We start from the raw sequence: 19,499 nt of genomic DNA on the forward strand, positions 1-19,499 counted from the left end.
CCATATATGCTTCTCTTTTTAGCTCCCCATTGCCTAGTGTAGTTATTGGTACATAATTGGTTCTCAGCTCATTGAATTGAATGTTCCTCTCTCCCATGCAATGCATTAATCATTAACACATTTCTTTTTGTTTTCTATTATTGTCCTAATAAATTACCATAAATTTAGTGGCTTAAACCCTTTTTCACATCTCTACAACCAGCAGTGGCAGGTAGAATTCCTCTCACACTTCAGATCCCTCCTGCCCCTTCCCTTACATCTCTCACTGATAATCTAGGATAATCTATTGTAAGGTCCATAATCTTACATCTGTGAAGTCACTTTTTTAGAAGATCTTTATTTATTTATTTGACAGAGAGATCACAAGTAGGCAGAGAGGCAGCCAGAGAGAGAGAGAGAGGGGAAGCAGGCTCCCTGCTGAGCAGAGAGCCTGATGTGGAGCTTGATCCCAGGACCCTGAGATCATGACCTGAGCCGAAGGCAGAGGCTTAACCCACTGAGCCACCCAGGTGCCCCTGTAAAGTCATTTTTGCCAGGTAACATGGCTTACACAGTATGACACCAGAGGGCAAGGATTATGGGGGCCAGAATTCTGCTTACCACACTGTTTTAGTAGACATTATGGGAATGTGTTTGTATCTTCCTTTAATGACTTGATAAGGTGAAGTTGTTTAAAAGTTGGAGGTTTAATGAAAGTTTGCATTAAACTAAGCACTTTCTTTTTTGGACAGATATTTTGACATAAAAATTTCACATTTTTATTATAAAGCTTTATAGGTGTTTTATTGCATTGTGATGTACATTTTCTTTGTAGGGAAGAATATACCATACTTGGCATAATGTAAATTTTGCAGACAAGTTCTCTCTGTCTTATTGTTAGTTTATTGCACTTTTTTGTTTTGTTTTGTTTTGCTTTGTGTGTATGTGTGTGTGTGTTTAACAAAAGTTTATTTAATTCTCAAGGGACTTTCTCTCCTCAGTTCCAGTCCTGCTTCTTGAGTGGCTTGCTCCCTCATGGACTAGAATATAGGCAGAGATAAAAAGTAATTTTAATAATATTAATTAGGAAAGCTAATCTGCTACAAAATCTAAACACATCATATACTCCAAATGTGTATGTAAGTAATTGGGGGTAGTTAGCTGCTATTTAAGCAGATCTATTTGCAACGGAGTTGCATTTATTATACACAATGGAGTGTTTCCTATCTGACTGCTGGAAAGAAGAAAAATGAGAATAGTTCGATAAATAATGTTTCAATATCCATTTTACTTGCTTTCAATATCCGCCCTTCCCTGAAAAGGAAAGATGGAAAATTTTCTTTTTGCATGTACATGTGTGACTTTAGCTATTATGTGTGTTTGTTGTACATCCTGAAAAGGTAGATTTAAAAAAAAAAAACAAAAACAAAACAAAAAAAAAACCCAAAGTAGGACTCTCTGATACAGATCCTTGTGCTAGATAATATTTGAAACCCCTTGCGGGGAAATTGTTGTTTTTGTTGTTGTTAGAAGATTGTTTGAACTTCTCTTTACCTTCCACAGTGAGACAAATGGTTCTCAGATTTTGTGATATTACCAGAAGAGTAAATGCATGACCATCACTCAAACCAGATACCGGCATTTTCACACTGGAGTCTCTTGAGTGTACAAATCATGTTCCCCACACTATTTCCAAGTGTGATATAGCTTCTGATTTCAACTTGGGAAATTAGTGTTCTTGAACCAGGCATTAAAACAGTTTCATTTTTGGTGCCAAGTGCCACCTGCGGTCACATACTGGTTTTTCCCACACCTTTCCCTAGCACCTTTCTGCGGAGCTTTCTTTGGCTTATTCCCCGTCAAAGTCCAAGGCGACTTGGGGCCGTAAAGGCAACATATGTTCAGTCAGTGCTATCGGCTACTTTCACTGATTTATTTTTAACTTTCAGCCCTTTCTAGACTTCAATAATGGCTCCAGGAAGAAGCTATGATCTAATTTTAAACTGTGCACATTTAACCTCTCCGTCACTGTAACGAGCATGTGTTTAAAACAATCAGAGTAGCTACAAAGTAGTATAATTACCGCGTGTAGCCCATTGAACCCAGATCCTTATTCCTGGCTTTTTGTATGTACATATTAACTTGTAGAAGATTTCTCTGTGTCTTAATGTGGAAGGATAAGGATACAGAATTTCGTTATTGTTGTTATCGTTTAGTTATGTTTCACAGTGGTCAGTTTTAATGGAATAACCGTCTGTTTAAATGCATGGGACAGAAACTACGTGGTTTGAATTCCAGGTCCACAACTTACCCATTTTGTGATCTTTTGCAAATGAGCTGAACTCCCAAAGCCTCTTCTCTAAAACAAGGTAACAGTAGAATCATCTTCCGAAGCTACTTCATAATAGTCCTCATTTCACTAGTGCATGAGCCCCATAATGTCAGGACTTAATCCGTTCACTTCTGTCTCCCCAGCGCCTAGAACAGTGTGTGCCCTGTAGTAGGGACCTGCTAAACATTTATTCAAAGTTCACCCAGATAATACATGGAATGCAATTAACCCAGTGCCCAGAGCAGAGTAACAGTAACAATACAGTTTCCTTGCTTTTTCTCCCTCCGCATTATTAAAGCTCTTCATGCCATCAGGGGCACTTAAAAGATGACAAATTTTATTTTAGATTTGTCTTTTGCAGAAAAAATACTAGTCTACTGCCCAGCCATTCTGTATTAACCTTAGATGATACTCCTTACAATTAAATACATTGGGCTTCTCTCCTTCAAGTCTGCCAACATGACTTCTGGGCTGACTTAAGAGTATGAAGGAGAGAATGGAAATTAATTCTTATTCCCTGAAGTTATGTGTATCTATTTTTTAAAATCAAACCAAGGTATAAGATAACTCTTGTCCTTTTAATGTTCCCAACAAGACAGGTTCAAAGCTTCCTTTCTGTAGTTTGCTTTAATTCTAAGAGAAAAAAGCAACATTTCTAAACTGGATTTGCTTGTTTGTACTGTCTGATTTAAAAGACTTTGCACAGCTCTCCTATGTAATAGTTTAAAAAAAGAATATATTGCTTTTTTCCATTTCATTTGCCATATGGATTTTTTGTAGGGTTTTTGTGAGTCCTGCAAAATTTAGAGCAAAATTGTTTCAGAAACCATCTCCTCTTTCTCATCCCTTCATCTTAGAGGTGAGGAAAGTGAACAAAGAAAGAAGTTAAGTGGTCCTATCTAGTTAGTGAGGTAAGATGTGAAACGGAGTTCCTGACCTTTGACTGGTTTTGCCCTGCCTTCCTTGTTTAAAACAAACAAAACAAACAAACAAAAAAATAGCAACCCACTCTAACCATATAAGCAGATGCCTCCGTAGTGCTATTGTTTTTCTCAATTCAAGTCTTTGCAGAAATTATGCTACTAAATGTTGAAAAAATCCAAAACAAGCATATGGCTTGTTTTGATAAAAGGGAAGTTATTAATTAATTTAGTCATATATTCCATAACAGCATGTTAGCAAAATTTTTTTGACTCTCTTAAACATAATGTAAACTTCTGAAAATCAGTCTTTTGCTCAGGATAAATTTTAGAATGTATGTATTGTTAACAGAGTATATAAAATATAAAACTTTCCTCATTTAACTAGGAGTAAGTCAATTAATGGAATTAAAATCTGTTTACATTTGAATGATTTCATATATTTTAAAGAAAAGTCAGATAGCATTTTCAGATGTTAGCAATTTTTCCCTAAAATCAGCTTTTCTCTGTTGGTTTTTTTTTTTAATGACGTTATCATCCACTTCTTACTTTCATACGTATCAGGAGGTTGAAATGGCATAAGTACCCGCTCTAGTAAAATACATTCTCATTTTAGCTACAGCCATAAATTCTCAAAAGATCAGTGAAATTACGCAACCTGCCTCTCCATGCCCCCCAGTACATAGTAATTTGCATGATCGTTTCATGTCTAATCATATCACTCTACAAGTCTCCCTTTCCTTGTACAGCTGTTAAAAGAAGTCACAACATTCTTGAGGCAATAGAAATAATAGACACGGCTGTCGCGGATTTTTAAAAAAGGCTTTTAGGAAATAGTTGTGTATCCCTTAAGTTTGAAATGTGGAAGACCTATCCCTGCATTTAAATGTATTTCAGGTTTTTCTGAGCAATTTAAACTTTTCGACCTCTCTGCTAGGTAGAGAGGAAGGATGGGTCTGTTGGTTTGGCGGGGTTCAACCTCTTTGCCCAGTGTCCATCAGTGGGAAAGCCCTTGTCCACAACGGAGGCTCACTTTAGGGATCACGTAAGAGGGAGCAAGTGGAAACTCCCTCTTCGGCCGTGCTCAGTCACTAATTAGGAATCAATGTGATGAATAATTATTGTAGGGCAGGATACAAACTTTCTCTTCTTCCTACATAATGACTCTTCTGGAAATGTGTCAGTCATAAAGGTGAGTGGCATCCTTAGATTTGCATTTTCATATCTCTTCGAGGTCCCTATAATTTAAATATTAAAATAAAATGTGCATATTTAGCATAAGGAAGTTTGCTGTTTACAAAATGAAGAAGAATCGGTGTCTAAGTTTACAGTGTCAGTGTCAACCCAATATGTCATTTTTTAGAATGGCCTCCAGCAGCTCCCCAGAAAAGGCTTTCCTTCACATGAAAATTTTTTACATAATAAGTTTAGTTGAGTGGACTTCCTGATCATTCTTTTCCTCTGCTTCCTTCACTCGCAGGTCATCTGTGAGTTCAGTTGTGTTGCAGTTAAGGTGTTATGTGGGGGCTAATCTCTGTAAAATGCTAGCATTTGTTCCTCTTTTTCCTTATCGTCAATCTTTCACACTCATATCAAACCCCTAATGTATCAGCAGGTTTCCCAGAGCTACTGGTTAAAATTACCTTTGCTTTTGGTAAACTCTAACCTTCAAGCCTCGGTGTTTTCAGATGCCCCCCTGTGGATTCCGTGAAGCCTCTCTCTGCACGTTCCTCACTGCCAGTCACTTGCTTTATGTCCTGAAACCCGGAGCCTGTGCACAGCCCCTGATTATTCCAGCTAGACCCACCACCCTTACTTAAATGGAGAAAGGGTGTAAATACCTCTGGTAATCGGTGTCGCGAATGCAAACGATAAGGGAAAGGGGTTGGAACTCCCAAAGCTAGAGAGCTTGTGTTTATTTTACCCGGTAACAGTTCAGATGGTTTAAAACTCTAGCTATTTCCGAAAGTTTCTTGGCTTTTTTGACCCCGACAGAGATTGGCAGATTTACCTGTCTTCAGAGTAGATGCTACACCGAGATCATTTCTTTCTTAAGGTTTGTTTTACTAATTGCCTGTGTGACTAGTTCATATTTTATTTAAATTTATTTTCTCCTCCTGTGTGCCTGTCTTCATTTCTTCACTTCCATAAATACTTCCCTTTTGTCTATTCTGACTAGGACTATTCCCCTTATTAGTAAAAATGGATTCCAGTACTAGGTAGGATTTCTTGCAAATACACGATGGGTGATGATTTCAGCTTTAGCGCAGTGTAGTTTCCACACACAACTATTAGGTTACAACCTTATTCTTTTGGAAAACTGACTCCTGCCTTTGAGGAAAATGCTTTGATTATTGGTGTGACTCTGTTTCCTGTTCAGTACTGGGAGTCACAGTCTCATTAAGATTTACCCTAAATATCTGGGGAGTTCTTGAAAATTAATAGAGAAAGGGGAATGCCCTTCTCTCCATGAGTAGCAGCATATTTTGGGGAGGTTTTGCCTCAAGCAAGTAAAATTCCAAAATATTGTTCTCAAACCTGGACTCTGTATTTGTCAAAAAGCCCTAGGCTAATGGTGTTGAAGTAGCCATCTAAATTCGAAATTGAAGATACTCACTTTAAAAGTCACGTAAGTGTTTTTACCCTTCAAACTATGACATACATGCTTTGCCTATTTTAAATGCTTAATAAGTATTAATTTATTACATTATCATTTATTATGTTACCTTTTTCTAAAATGGCCATTAAAAAAAAAAAAGGAAACAAGTATAAGCACCTCAAAAGAAACAAAAATAAAAATTATCTGGAGGATCTTGTCTTTAAGAAAAAGTCTCAGTAATAATAACCCAGACAATTTTCCAGAGGTGTCAGTGAACTTTCATATATGTTATTATATAACCCTTTGGTGTACAAAAGTCTGTTGTCCTTTTTAAAATGGTAGTAAGTAGAGTACTGAAGGTTAGTGATTATATCACTTGTAATTTTAAAAGCTACAGCTATATTCTAGGGAATGTTTCTATTAAAAGTTAATGAGCAAGATTTATTTATACACACTACTGAATTGTTATAAATTAATGTTTGTATTTAAGTAAATGTTTATATGATTATGCTTAATTGTTTGGGATATGCAAGCCAAATTTTTTTCAAAGTAAATGAAGCTAAATGTGAATCGTTTAAGTAGATTTTTCTTGTTAGAATTCCTCATTTTTCCTTTAGTTAAGCTCCCTAGATTTTCCCTGAATCGATCAAAAGTTTAACTCAGCACACCCTTTTTAATATAGGATGGATGTCGATGTGCTGCTTAAGGGTCAGGGAGCAGAGGAAATCAAATAGTTTTAAGTATTCGCAGAAACAATTTCCTGATTCTGATGAGTGATTTTGGTGACATATTTTAATCCAGAATAGTGTGTGTAGAATTTCTTACCACTGCTGCATCTTCATTTTTATATTCCTCTTGTTTGGTTTGGTTTGTTTTTTGCAGTGGGCACTCCTTACTACATGTCTCCAGAGAGAATACATGAAAATGGATACAACTTCAAATCCGACATCTGGTCTCTTGGCTGTCTACTGTATGAGGTAGGTAATGTTGATAGAGTTCACATATTGATGTATTTTTAGTTACTGTTATAGATTTCCTCTATCCTTATAGTATACACTTATTTTTTTTCTGGATGGTGTTTAAGAATTAGCTTTTTAATTAGGAAGGGTTAATCCATTGACTTAGTAGCTGCTTTTATAATGGAAACTGTACATTCCTGCACATTTGCCTCCTCTAAATATTTTTAAGTTTTAGGGAGAATTTTATTTTAAAAATGTTTCTAATGTTAATATGTTGTTTCCCTGCATATCTTCTTTATAAAAATGTACATTTGAACATCTGTAAAATAACTTGCTTATCCATGCATAGCAGGAGAGGTATGGAATGGATTTAAAACATGAAAGCATGGTAAATGGTAAATATCTTTTCCAATATTTCTTTTGCTCTTACTTAGAATAATTTAGCTTTAAGGATAATAGGCATATAGATAATTTTTCTAAGTTGCCACTTTGTTTCATTTCCATGAGTAAAAGTTGCATTGGTAAAGCTGGGTAAATAGTCTCTCTCCTGTTCTACTGCTTATAATTTGTCAAAGGAAAATGGAACCATCTAGGTATATCCTCAAACACATATTTCAATCCAGTAATTTGGATGGGTAGAAAGAACATATTATGTAAAAGCACATTTTACATCCATGTTACAGAGTAATGGTATCAAAAAGCTCTCAAGACTCTACTGACTTATGTAAATTTATTTTTTAATCAAATGGTCATTTTCCTAGTAGTTTCAGGCTTTAAGTCAGAGCTGCTAATTAAAGGTTAGTCTACATCTGAGTAACTAATAAAATAAAATGAAGGAAAATAATACATGGTATCATTTTCAAGTTTTAATGTATACAAAAGAAGTCCAACGTGGATAGATGGAAACCAGTATATTTCTTACTCTATATTTTGTATTTCCTGTCCTCCTGACTTAAATGAAATACATCATGAGATCATCTATTTTAATTGCCCAAACATTACTTGGAAGTAGAGCATTAGAAGGTTTATTTTTTAATGTATATCATGATCTTTAATTATTATAGTTTACAGATTCAAATTTCTTTAATTTAAGGAACCTGAGATTATTTATTTTGTTCTTCCTAGTAAAGTAACTAATTACCACTTTAAAAGAACAGATTTTTAAATGTTCTTCAATAACATTACTAGGACAATTTTTTAGTGAAAAATTATGAATTAGTGATATGGCAAAACATGTGTTTAGGTATGCACATGAGATGAAAAGAGACTGCTCACTATATGATATTCTGTTACTAATTTGATATAATGCTGAAAAGAATTGGTTTGATTATATTAAATTACTGTAATGTTTAAAGTCACTTTGTACATTTTTAAATGTATTATATTTATTTCGGTAACATTAGGTTCCTCAGGCCATAGTCTAATATTATCAAAGTGGCATTTCCTTTTTAAACACCTGAAAGTAAACAGCAAATTGGTTTGCACTAACAAGATGAAATTTAGCAATGAAAAAGAAAAAGTTCAATTAAGGTAATGCTTTTTGAGAAGATTGCGAATTCTTTTAGGGCCACTGGATTCTTATGTCAAAACTGAAATAATGCTTCACATTCTGAATTTGCCTTTGAGAGGCAGTGTCCCACTTTTATGTGTATTTAAAATGATCACCAAAATAGAAATTTTTTCTTTGGATACTCCTATAGCTATGAGTTTTATGTGTTGTGGATGATTTTGAGTTAAAAGTATTTATCATGCTAAACGTTGGTTTTCATCTCAGTGAATTTTCTCAGTTCCTCTATGCAGGTCGTGTGGAAGAACTAAAATTTTTCTAAAGATTTCATTTACCTTTATATTCTATCTCCTTCCAGTTATGTTTCAATATAATGTTAATAGAAATGCCCAGGAACTTAGCCTTAAAAAATTGGCCACAACCTCTCATGGACATTTTATATTATATCCCTCTAAGAATTTACTATTAACAATGAAGGAGTAGGAAGCTTTTTTGAAAATGTATTTTAAACTCAGAAAATTAGACTTTCAAATATTCCTGAAACCTTAAAAAAAAAAAAAACTAGCAGTACAGTTTTAATTGATATGCAACAAAGTAGACTTTACTAATTAAAATCAAGATGCTGTGCTTTTGCTACACGGACCTTTACATGGAAAAGTAGGTTTTACACATTTCCTTTATTGTTCAGCGCAGCAATTGCATCCTTACAGGGTTGTAGGTTGGTGGCTTACAGTTCAAAAAAAAAGAGAGCTGCCACCAGCCCCGAAGACAGACAGTGGGCTTTCGTCCCTCCGACACCCCCAGAATACTAATCAGGAAAGTCAGACCCTGGAGGTCAGGGAGCAAGTCAATCATTCTAGCGATCGTCTCAGTGTGGAGGATCAAATTAGCCTGAAAAATTCAGCTGCTGGGAGGAGAGGGCGAGCAGCTGTCAGGGGCAGCATCGAGATGCACTAATGAACCAGATGAATAGTGCAAAAGCTTGAAAATAAAAACAGGACAGTTGACATTTTTCATCTGTCAAAGCAGGAGATGCATGAAAATATACTATTCCTGTTTTAACTCCTTAGGGGACATTCAGATTTTTTTTTTTTAACACTCTGCAGTATTGAGACAAAAGTACTGTAATGAACTCCTAGCATATGATAATGAATATATGTACATTTACATAGGGTTCTTGCAAACATGGAAAGACTGTAGTTTATTTATACAGTGTATTTTTTAAGGTGCCCTTAGAATACTCTGTCATCAAGTGTCCTTGCATTTTAAAACGGAACAAAACAAATACATGTTATTACTGATAGCTCCTCTTCTGGAAATTTCCTCTCAGATGGAGGGTTTTACATGTTTAGGGCCATTTATATTCTTTTTACTTTTCTCTCCTCATGTGGAACAGCCTTTCCTGAGGTGGTTTCATACAGGTTTATGTAGGTTTCATATAAAATGTAGGCTAAGTAAAACTACGTCAGGCTACTTTGCAGGTTTGATTTCCAGTGTCATCCCCTCCTCGTTTAAGGCTCTGAAGGAGTTAAAGCTCTGCCTGGAGCACCAGAAGACAGATGAGAGCCATTTTCAGCTTGTCCTGTCCCCACTGACGCTCACTGAGTAGCACAGCATGGACTAGCGTGTTTCACACACACTCTGCCTGTCTGGGGAATGTACACATTGTCCTTCCAAAATCAAACTTATTAGCACATGTAGAAAAGGGTGACTGACTTTGGGGCAGCCTCGCACTCCGTGTTGTATTCTCGCTGCTGCGGTTCAAAGATTTAGAAGGTTTTGAACAGGATGAGAACATTTTAAATTGAATTTTTTAGTTTGTAACCCTGCTTACCACAGTACTTGCTTGCACTTTAAATGTCAAGTTAGAACCTTGTCTTAAAATAAATTTAAATTCAATAATGTCTTTTTTAAAGTTGATCATTTTTAAGTCTTTTTTTTTTTTTCCCTGCATAGAAATCTCATTCAGATGCCTCAAAGCAGCGGCTATGACTCAGAGAGCTTTTGAACATATTTAGTGTTTTTGAGACATTATCAAAAGAAAAGAAGTTCTAGTTCATTGTAAACCACTTGAAAGTCAGTTATAACATTGAGATTGAGAAGACTTTTTTTTCCTCTCAAAATAACCATTTCCTGCAGAAACTGTCATGTATAAAATGCTGTACATTCTACTCTCTAAACTGTTGCTTAGATTATAATTCATTTTAATTTGTGTTTCATTTTAGTGATATTTTAACTATTGCATGGTTGATACATACCACCGATGTCTGATTAGTCATGAGATCTATTACTTGTTTTTATGACGGTGTATTTACAAAGAGTTTTAAGTTACTCTATGTTCTTTTTCTTAGTATTACTTTATGTCATATATGTATGTATATACATATGTAAGTATGTGCTAACCATTTCTCCCTTTTACGGTATTTTAAATATTGACCCAAAAAACCCCCAAATTGAAGTAAGGTTTTTAGAACTTACTAAATACTTCTCAGAAAGGAAGATTCATAAAAATCAAAATGCCCAGATAACTTTATTTAAAGTCTTTGTAATTATTTTCTACCTGAATCTAATATACTCGATAAAATCACCTTTAAAAGTTAACATGTAACTATATCAGTTTCATTGGGAGCATTTTACAGATGGCTGCGTTACAGAGTCCTTTCTATGGTGACAAAATGAATTTGTACTCGCTGTGTAAGAAGATAGAACAGTGTGACTACCCACCCCTTCCTTCAGATCACTATTCAGAAGAAGTAAGTCATTTTTCAGTCCATGTGTTTATCGGTTGTTCATTTTGCTAATGTTAGCATTTTATGAAGAGTTTTTTGTTGTTGTTGTTTTTGGTTTTTTGTTGTTGTTTTTTTCCTGTCCAGCAACACAAATGACGAATATGGTAGCAGAAATAGCACTTTCCATTCTGTTTTCCTTCTCTTGGAGACTTACTGTTTAAAGAGTTGGCTCTGCCGTTCCTAACGTGGAGTGGAGCACAGCACAGCACAGCATGCGGTGTGCAACTGGTCACTTCCTAGGTGTGACGAGGAGGGCTGGCTCTGCAGCCTTCCGAACGTGGCAAAGGGCAGAATGCATGCTCAGACCCCAGCTCGGGTTGACCAGCGTGTCTGGTGCCCTTCTTAATAAGACCACTCCTCATTCTCACAGCCTCAGAGCAACCATTGTAACTTTCTGCTTATTATAACGGCTGATTATACCTTCCCTCTCATCTGTGTTTTCCAAAATGGGAAACATCCATCTCCTAGCTGTGTGTCTGTCAGCCTTGTTCTTTCAGCTTTGCCCTGCCTCCTTTGACCATGCCTGTCCCGTCACCACCTCCCTGCTGCAATCAGATTCCTGTAGGAGATGTTCTGAGGTTTTCATTAGCAGACATGTTAACATGTATACTGGATGGGACTGAAAATTTTAGAAGACTCTACTATATTAGAATCTGAGTCTGAATCCCTACTTGCTTTGGTAACCCACTGAAATGAGTTGTTGTGGCTCAAGCCAACGTACAGTTTTTCACTGAACAAAACATCTCCCATTTTAGCCCAGTACATAGTGATTTTGCCAGTATTTAAGGAGGAGATGGGCAGAACAGCAGTATCTTGGGTTAACTAAATGTGTTCACATAACTCTTTTTGGGAAGCTTACTGGGGAATCTACCCAGAGAAAACACTGTCTTGAGTTAGGACATCTCACCCTCTCATGAGCAACAGATTTCTTTGCCCAAGGGAGGTGGCAAGGAGCAAAGGAAAAATATAAAACAATTATAACATTCACTTATTAGGTAGTCTTGTCACTCTTTCTATCTTGCAATGAATAGCAATCAGTTTGAGTTTTATATAAGAAAAATTGAGTCCGTGTAACTTGAATAATAAATATCTCTAAAGAATTTTTACCATACGTCAAGCACTTGAGGCCCTAGAATGCTATAAGTACCTTTTCTCCCCCATGGTTTTGATACTAATAATCAACGATGCCTGGGTTTTTTTGTTGTTGTTTGTTTCATAGCCTTTGTATTCAGGTAATTAAAATAAACTTATATAAGGCAGTGACGATAATTTAGAAGTATTATCTTTATTTGATGTTAATGCTGTTATGTTAGCCATTTTTAATTACTATTTTGGGTATAGAATATAAATATGGCATTTCACAAAACCAACTTCAGAACTCCAGGCCTGGAAATACAGTAGGGTGTGAACAATAATGCAAAATGATGGCAAGAATGTCAGGGGCCGCTCTTTGTTGTGTCATTCATGCTGTCTTCTTTTTTCCGTGAAGCACATGAATATTTCACATATCTGCATCCTCATCCCCTATTCTTCTTGACTAATTTTCAGACTGTCTGAATTTGCATTTCACATGGTAGCTGATTAGGAGATGCCGAGTGCAGCAGTGAAGCCTCAGCCGGCGGTTACCATGGTGACCTTCAGCAGGATTTTAATGATGATACCACTAGTGGTCCGTTGAAGTCGGCCTGCCTGCAGGGCTACTTTACTGCAGCTAAGTGTGAAGCTGGATACACGGCTTCTCAGCCAAGGGGCAAATATCAAAGTCTGGCCCAGATAGAAGAAGGTCTTAGAGTTGGGAGAGGAAAATAAGATTCCACTTTTTACTTCACTCTGTAGAGTTACCAGTTTCGAAAAGAGATATAAAGCAAAACACGTTCTAGGGCGTATTCTCCAGAAAAGACAGGACATGCAGCGCCTCATGTGGGTAAAAATCCGTCCTTGTGCTGTGGGGAACTAGGAAGCTATAAAACTAGGTAAACATGGAAGCTAATTCTTATGACAAAAATGAGGTATGAAACATACAGACTAATTACGTTACTTTAATCTGTTCGGTTATGTAGAGAAGTTCTCACAACAAGAGCTTTGAAATGCAGATGTGCTAATAAATATTTTCTTTCCTTAAGCAGGAACTCTGTTTATAAGATAATTATTCAGAATTTATGGCAGCAAAAAACCTGGACAGATTTGATGCTGCCATACTTTAAGGATATCTTAAATATTTCCTTATATAGTAAGCTTTTTCCATCTTTCCCATGTTCAAATGGCCATTTAATTTTTTAGCATGCCAGAAGATAGGAAACAATGAAAAGTGGAGTGTAAAGTTTTTAAACAGTGAACTTTCACTAGGTGTCCATTTTACAGCTGAAATGGTAGCAGTCTCTGTAACTGTTTGAAGAATGAAAAAATTAAGCAAATTAATGTACCACTAAATACCTGTTTGAAAGCTTATCAGATTGAGTTAGCTACTGTTAAATTTTTAAGGTTGTTTCCTGAAGAGGTTTTGAAGGGAACATTTTATGAAAATATTGGCTATGCCCCCAACCATCCTTGATCAGTAGGAATAAGGAACTCTGTAAGATTTATTTCTAGGTATAGTCATTCCAATTAGAAGAACTCAGAGTTTAAAAGCTGGGAGTTTTTAAAATTTCTTTTATCCTAAAAAAAAAATAGATATACTTAAGCATTACAAACCAAAAATAAGAAATAGTGTCCTTTGGAAAAATAAGTCTGTATGTCAGATCTTTTTTGAATTATGCTGTTATTATTATTATGTATAAATGGTTAGGATTCTAGATTGAAATATGTCAGCTGTACATGAATGATATTAGGATATGTATGTTTTGTAGCTTACTAAAATAGTTTTGTTTATGACAGTATCTTTTGGTGTTCAGTATTCTCTTTTTTTCCAGTAATGATCTCATCCATATATCAGTGGGAAACTACTATACTTAACCCTAAAAATCTTGAGTTGAAAAGATAGGTTTTTTTTCCTTAGATATCTCTTACGTTTATTTAAAGTTGGTATCATTAGTGATTGTGAAATTAACCTCTGTGAAGCCAACATTTATTGAATATTTACTGTGTACAAGGAATTATGACTCAAAAGGCCCCTTGTCATCTGACCCAAGCTTATCTCTCCAGACTTATGGATCACAGGAGACACTCTTCTTTCCCCCACTCTACCAGTGTAGGTTCTACTGAAAGTTCCATGAATTTCCATGATTTTGTGGATGCTGTTTACTCTTTCTGAAACATCCCTTTCCCCTGTTCTTTACCAGGCAAACTTCTCTCTTCGAAGAAAAGCTTGGGCATCATTTTCTGCATGAAGTTATCTTGCTCCCTTTTCTTCTCTCCCCATATCTGCACTCCCACTCCCACTTTGGCAGTACACTGCATGACACTTGTTTCTTTGTGTGTGAGCACACACACACGCACACACACGCCCTCTCACCCCTGTCTAGTCCTGCTGAGGAACAGTAACTGCTTTTTAATCTGTGTCTCTCTAGGGCCTGGCATATTAAAAAGGTTCAGTGATTGAGGGAATGAGGAAGGGAAAGAGTGAAATTAAAGCAATAAATGAATAAAAATATAAATGCACCAATTGTTTGACAATTGAATGAGGGAAACTTCTCCAAAGATCTCTCCATTCAGTAACGGTAGACAGTTACTCAAAAGACAGGCCAGAAGCTATGATGATTTTATTTTAATGATATTACCCATTATATGACTTTCTGTTCTTATCAGCAAGCAGTGTCATTTCTGGAATGCCCAGAGTTCATTTACTGGAAAATAAGACAAACGGATTTTTTTTCCTTCAGTTTCAGTACTTAATTTCTTTGAGAGTCACAGGAGTGGTCATCAAAAGTATGGATTTTCAGGGCACCAGGGTGGCTCAGTCAGTTAAGCATCTGCATTCGGCACAGGTCATGATCCCGGAGTTCTGGGATCGAACCTGGCATTGGGCTCCTTCCTCAGTCAGGAGTCTGCTTCTCCCTCTGCCTGTCATTCCCCTGCTTATGCGCTCTCTCTGTCAAATAAATAAATAAAATCTTAAAAAAAAAAAAGTATTCATTTTCACTGTTCACTAAATTATCTCATGACTCTTAAATTGAAGAAAAAAAAACAGTATATAGTTATATTGATAACTATTTAGCAAGTACAGAATGCAACTGAGTTCTTTTCAGCCAACATCTTTCTTGAAAATCTGAGCATTAACATCATGCAGAATATAGATTCTCTTTCAATGTTTATTATATATTGTAAAAAAAATTCCTAACTTAAATAGTGAAGACATGAGAAAGATTGAGCAGAACTGTACCTTGGTGATGCTTTTAGCAGATGTGTCTTCATTTTAGGTTTGAACAGAGAAGCTTCGATGGAAGCTCTAAAAGTTGAGTAAAGGGTTTGTAGATGGAAGTGAAAAATGGGAATAAGTAGGGGAGAATAAGGTGATCTTGGTTTGAGAAAATAGAAATTAAACGGAGGATTTGAAAAAACAATGGTTTGTGTGAAAAAGAAATTCAGCACCTACTGGGCACTGGTGGGGGGGTTAAAGGCTCTTCAGTGAACTCAGCGGTATCATGGGCAGTGCCTGTGGGTCTGACCTGATGGCCGTGGCAGATACTTAGCTGGTTAGGGGTCGTTTTAAGTTCATCATAACTAAGAAAAACTTGTGTAGGACACAGTATCTGTTGTTGTCTTCTAATTATATTTTTGAGAACTTGCTAATTCAGTAGGCCATCTTCATTTTATTCCTGGGGAAACCAAAATGTAATTTGGGAAATAGAATTATTGAGCCAGTAATCAATTTTCAGATCATTTAATCCTTCTCTTGTTGTGCATTAAGTGTGTTCGTTTTGCCACTTTTTATCTCCAGCTCACAGGTAGAAAGGTATCTGTTTTTATTAAAAATCAGTGAATGGGACTGCTTCTCAAGTACACAATTATCTTCTTAAATATCAGCCTGAAAGGTCACATCTAGTCAAAGCAGTAATGGAGAATGAATGAACTCTCATAAGCTTTTACCTCATAAATAACGAACTTCTTTTTACCTTAATCTCCCACTCCCCCTTTTTTTAAGAGAAATGGAAGGCAGGAAGGGAGGGTTTTGTTCTATCTTTCTACCTTCCCAGAACTAGTTTCGTGGTGCAGCCCTCTGCTTTGCTTATATGCATTAATTGAGAATATCTAGCACTAGAGGCACAGGGGTGGCTTAGTCATTAAGTTCAGGTCCTAATCTCGGGGTCCTGGGATGGACCCCCACATTGGGCTCCCTCTGCCGCAGCCCCTCCCCCTGCCTCATGCTCTTTATCACTGTCCCTCTCTCTCTCTCAAAAATAAAATCTTTTAAAAACAAATATATTCAGAAAATATTTAGAGAAGCTTCTTAGGAAATTTGAGTCAGTAACAAAAACCTGACCTTTGTTTAAGCGTAAAAGAACTACTTTGTGTATATAAGGGAAGAACTGAAAGTGTCAGGTACAGGTTATTTTTGCATATTTTGAAGTTAAACTAAGTTGATTAAGCTTTTTTATTCATTTGAGCAGTCTAAATAGTTCCATTTTATAGGTACTAGATTCACAGATTTTAATAGAACTTTATAAATTCCCTGGAGTTGTTAGTCGAAGTTAACCAATGTTATTTAAATTGGTGCTGGAAGATTCTTCTAATACACTATCCCAAGAATATTTAAATGAGAAGTGTTACATTAAATGGCACAATTAATGTTTGGAGCTAAATCTGTTTTCACAATATTTCTGTATCCTTATAATCATGTAATCCAATGCTAAGTGAGATGAGACTGTTTATAATAATAAATATGTAACTGTGCCTTTATTTATTAAGATTAACTTAACATTGGAGGTTTATCTCAAATACTGGTAATAATATTTGATTTTCCTTCTTAAAAATGGGTTTATTAAGTTAGATAGTCTCATCACTTACAATATCAATTGACTACCTTATTTAGAGTTGCCATATAAGATTAGATCTTTAAGCTTCGAAGGTTCCATTTTTGTTTAAAAAATATATTTAAGCAGGTCCTTTGTTCACTAGTGCTTCTGAAGTGGCACAGGGGACTTGCTCCTTAAAGACATGAATCCAAAACGGTGCCCTGTATTTCACATATCCTGTGGGATCCTATAAAACCATGTAACTTTCTGTAAGACTTTCACAGTTTTCAAAAGACACACAGAATGATCTTCAGTTGTGAAATATAGACATTACATTACCTTATATCTGTGTAAGATTGCTTTCTTTTCCCTTTTCCCTCTACCCCCAAGTCAATCACTAGTGATGCTTTGGTGTACAAGTTGGATACGCCTAATCATTTTGTATAAATATCTAAAGCTCCGAAATATAGTGTACTTTAATGTATTAGACCCACTTTGGGGTGCTAAAATGTGTCCTTGGGTAGATGGAAATTGGGTATATCTGGGAGGCTGATATAATATAATTGGTCTCAGAGGGATTAAGATGGGGGTGAAAAAGAAACAGTACCAATAGCACCAGTCTTTATTATTCTATTGAGAATTGTGTTAGTGACCTAAAGCTATAATGCACAAAGAGCCCTATTGTTATTACCTGTACGTGACTGAACTTGATACGTAATTGGGTTATCACCCTGACAACAATGGCTGTTAACACTCTCTTCTTTTTAATATTTCTGGTACTAACCCATATGCTTTGATATTTCTTTGGAAATATAGATACCAATATATATTAGTATATTAGTATTTTCTGCACTTTATTGAAAGTGCATACTTTCATGTTACAAATAGCCACAGACTAAGTTTTATGCTTTTAACTTTAATAATTTCAAAATAATATTCATTAATTTCTGTATGACCTTCTGATTTCATAATCCCGTAGAAATGTTATAAAGAACTCATTTTATTTTCCTATATGCTTTTTCTCAATTAAATGTTTCTGTATTGCTTTTTAAATTTCCCATAAGCATCTGAATTAAGCCGTTTTTTTTTCTTCTCTGATTTTGTAAAGGCTTTGCGTATTCAGACCTCTATTTTGCCTTTTTTTTATCTTGTTATATAAAACAATTAAAACAAAGTACATGTTTTTACAAATGTGTGTTAAGTAATGCAAGCTAAATAAATTTTTTGACATAACATAAACCATAAAATGTTTCTTTACTTCTATTTATTTTTTATCAAAATTGTAAAATCTACTGGTTTGGCTTTATTTTGAAGGGATAAATGAAAGCTAATTCCCTCAATTCGAACACAAAAAATTTTTTTTGAGCAAGTTACCTAATGAGGATATTAGAAATTGAAGCCTGACATACAGGAATATATAAAAAATTCTTAAAGTTATTGTATGAACATGTTTTCCTCAAACATGGTTAGTGATATAGTACTTAGAGTTTTTGCAGAATATTAGATAAATGTTAAAGGTTTTTAATTTCTTTTCTCCCCGAGGCTTATAGGAGCTTTTTAAAAAAATGTAAAGGCTAACATTGAGGGAAATCTCTAAGGTAATTATTACATTCTGATTATTTAATGTCTGACTTACCGATAGAAAAATTAGAGACTTTTTTTTTTAATAATTCATCAAGTCACTATGTAAGTTTATAATCTGGCATAAAGAAATCATTCCATGTTAAAATTCAGCTACATTTTATTTGTTTGGAGGGAGTTACTGTCACTTTAATAAATGAGTCAGATTAGAAATAACATTAAAATTGTCACTCAGACCATATAATACTGATCTTAATATTTTTGTGCCATCATTTAAATGTATTTCTTATGCATAAAGTAGGCCTGCATCTCATTGTGAGTTTTATAGAGCCCTAGAGAAAATTTCTGGGTTTGCTTTTTGATCAGAGTTGGCCCATGAAATATGAGGACAGATAGATTAATTTAGAAACTAGATGAGCCAGTGTTAGAGATAGCATTCTTTTGAGAGTCAGATAGTCTAGAACTGTCTTTGTCCATCTGGAAGGTCTCCCACTTCTGTGCAGAGGCGGCCATGAGGTTACCTACAGACCACGTTAGGATTTTTCTCAGGCAGTATAACACAGTAACTGTAAAAGCCCAGACTCTGAAGCTAGACTACTTGAGTTCAAATCCAGGCTGTCGTCTTTATGGCCTTTGTGACCTTGGGAATGTTACTCCTCTGTAAAATGTTATAGTAGTGCCTATCCCAAAGAGTTGTTGGGAAGACTGAATCATTAAGGCATGTAAAAATATATAGAACCATGCCTGACTCATGATTAGAACTCAGTAAATATCAACTTTTAGGAAATGGTTTTCCCTCAGCTCTGGTACTAGAAATACATATAGTCAAAGCCCCAGAGTTACCGTACAGAGCATGAAGATCTTACCATATAGAACATGAAAATGTTCAAGGGACTATATTCTAGTTTTTCACTGGAAACCTAGGAAAACTAATGACTGGTT

The 19,499-nt window shown here is 35.6% G+C and overlaps 1 protein-coding gene across 1 annotated transcript in view; it reads left to right on the forward strand.

The window, feature by feature from the left end:
* Window positions 1-19,499, forward strand: part of NEK7 (NIMA related kinase 7) — a 149,139-nt gene that overhangs the window by 117,103 nt on the left and 12,537 nt on the right. The window contains exons 8-9 of the mRNA XM_032878204.1: window positions 6,713-6,807; window positions 10,936-11,049. Of these exons, the coding sequence (XP_032734095.1) occupies window positions 6,713-6,807; window positions 10,936-11,049 (209 nt within the window). The remainder of the gene's footprint in view (window positions 1-6,712; window positions 6,808-10,935; window positions 11,050-19,499) is intronic.

This window comes from Lontra canadensis, unplaced genomic scaffold (genome assembly GCF_010015895.1).
Source record: "Lontra canadensis isolate GAN:19392208 unplaced genomic scaffold, GSC_riverotter_1.0 scaffold63, whole genome shotgun sequence".
Taxonomy (NCBI): Eukaryota; Metazoa; Chordata; class Mammalia; order Carnivora; family Mustelidae; genus Lontra; species Lontra canadensis.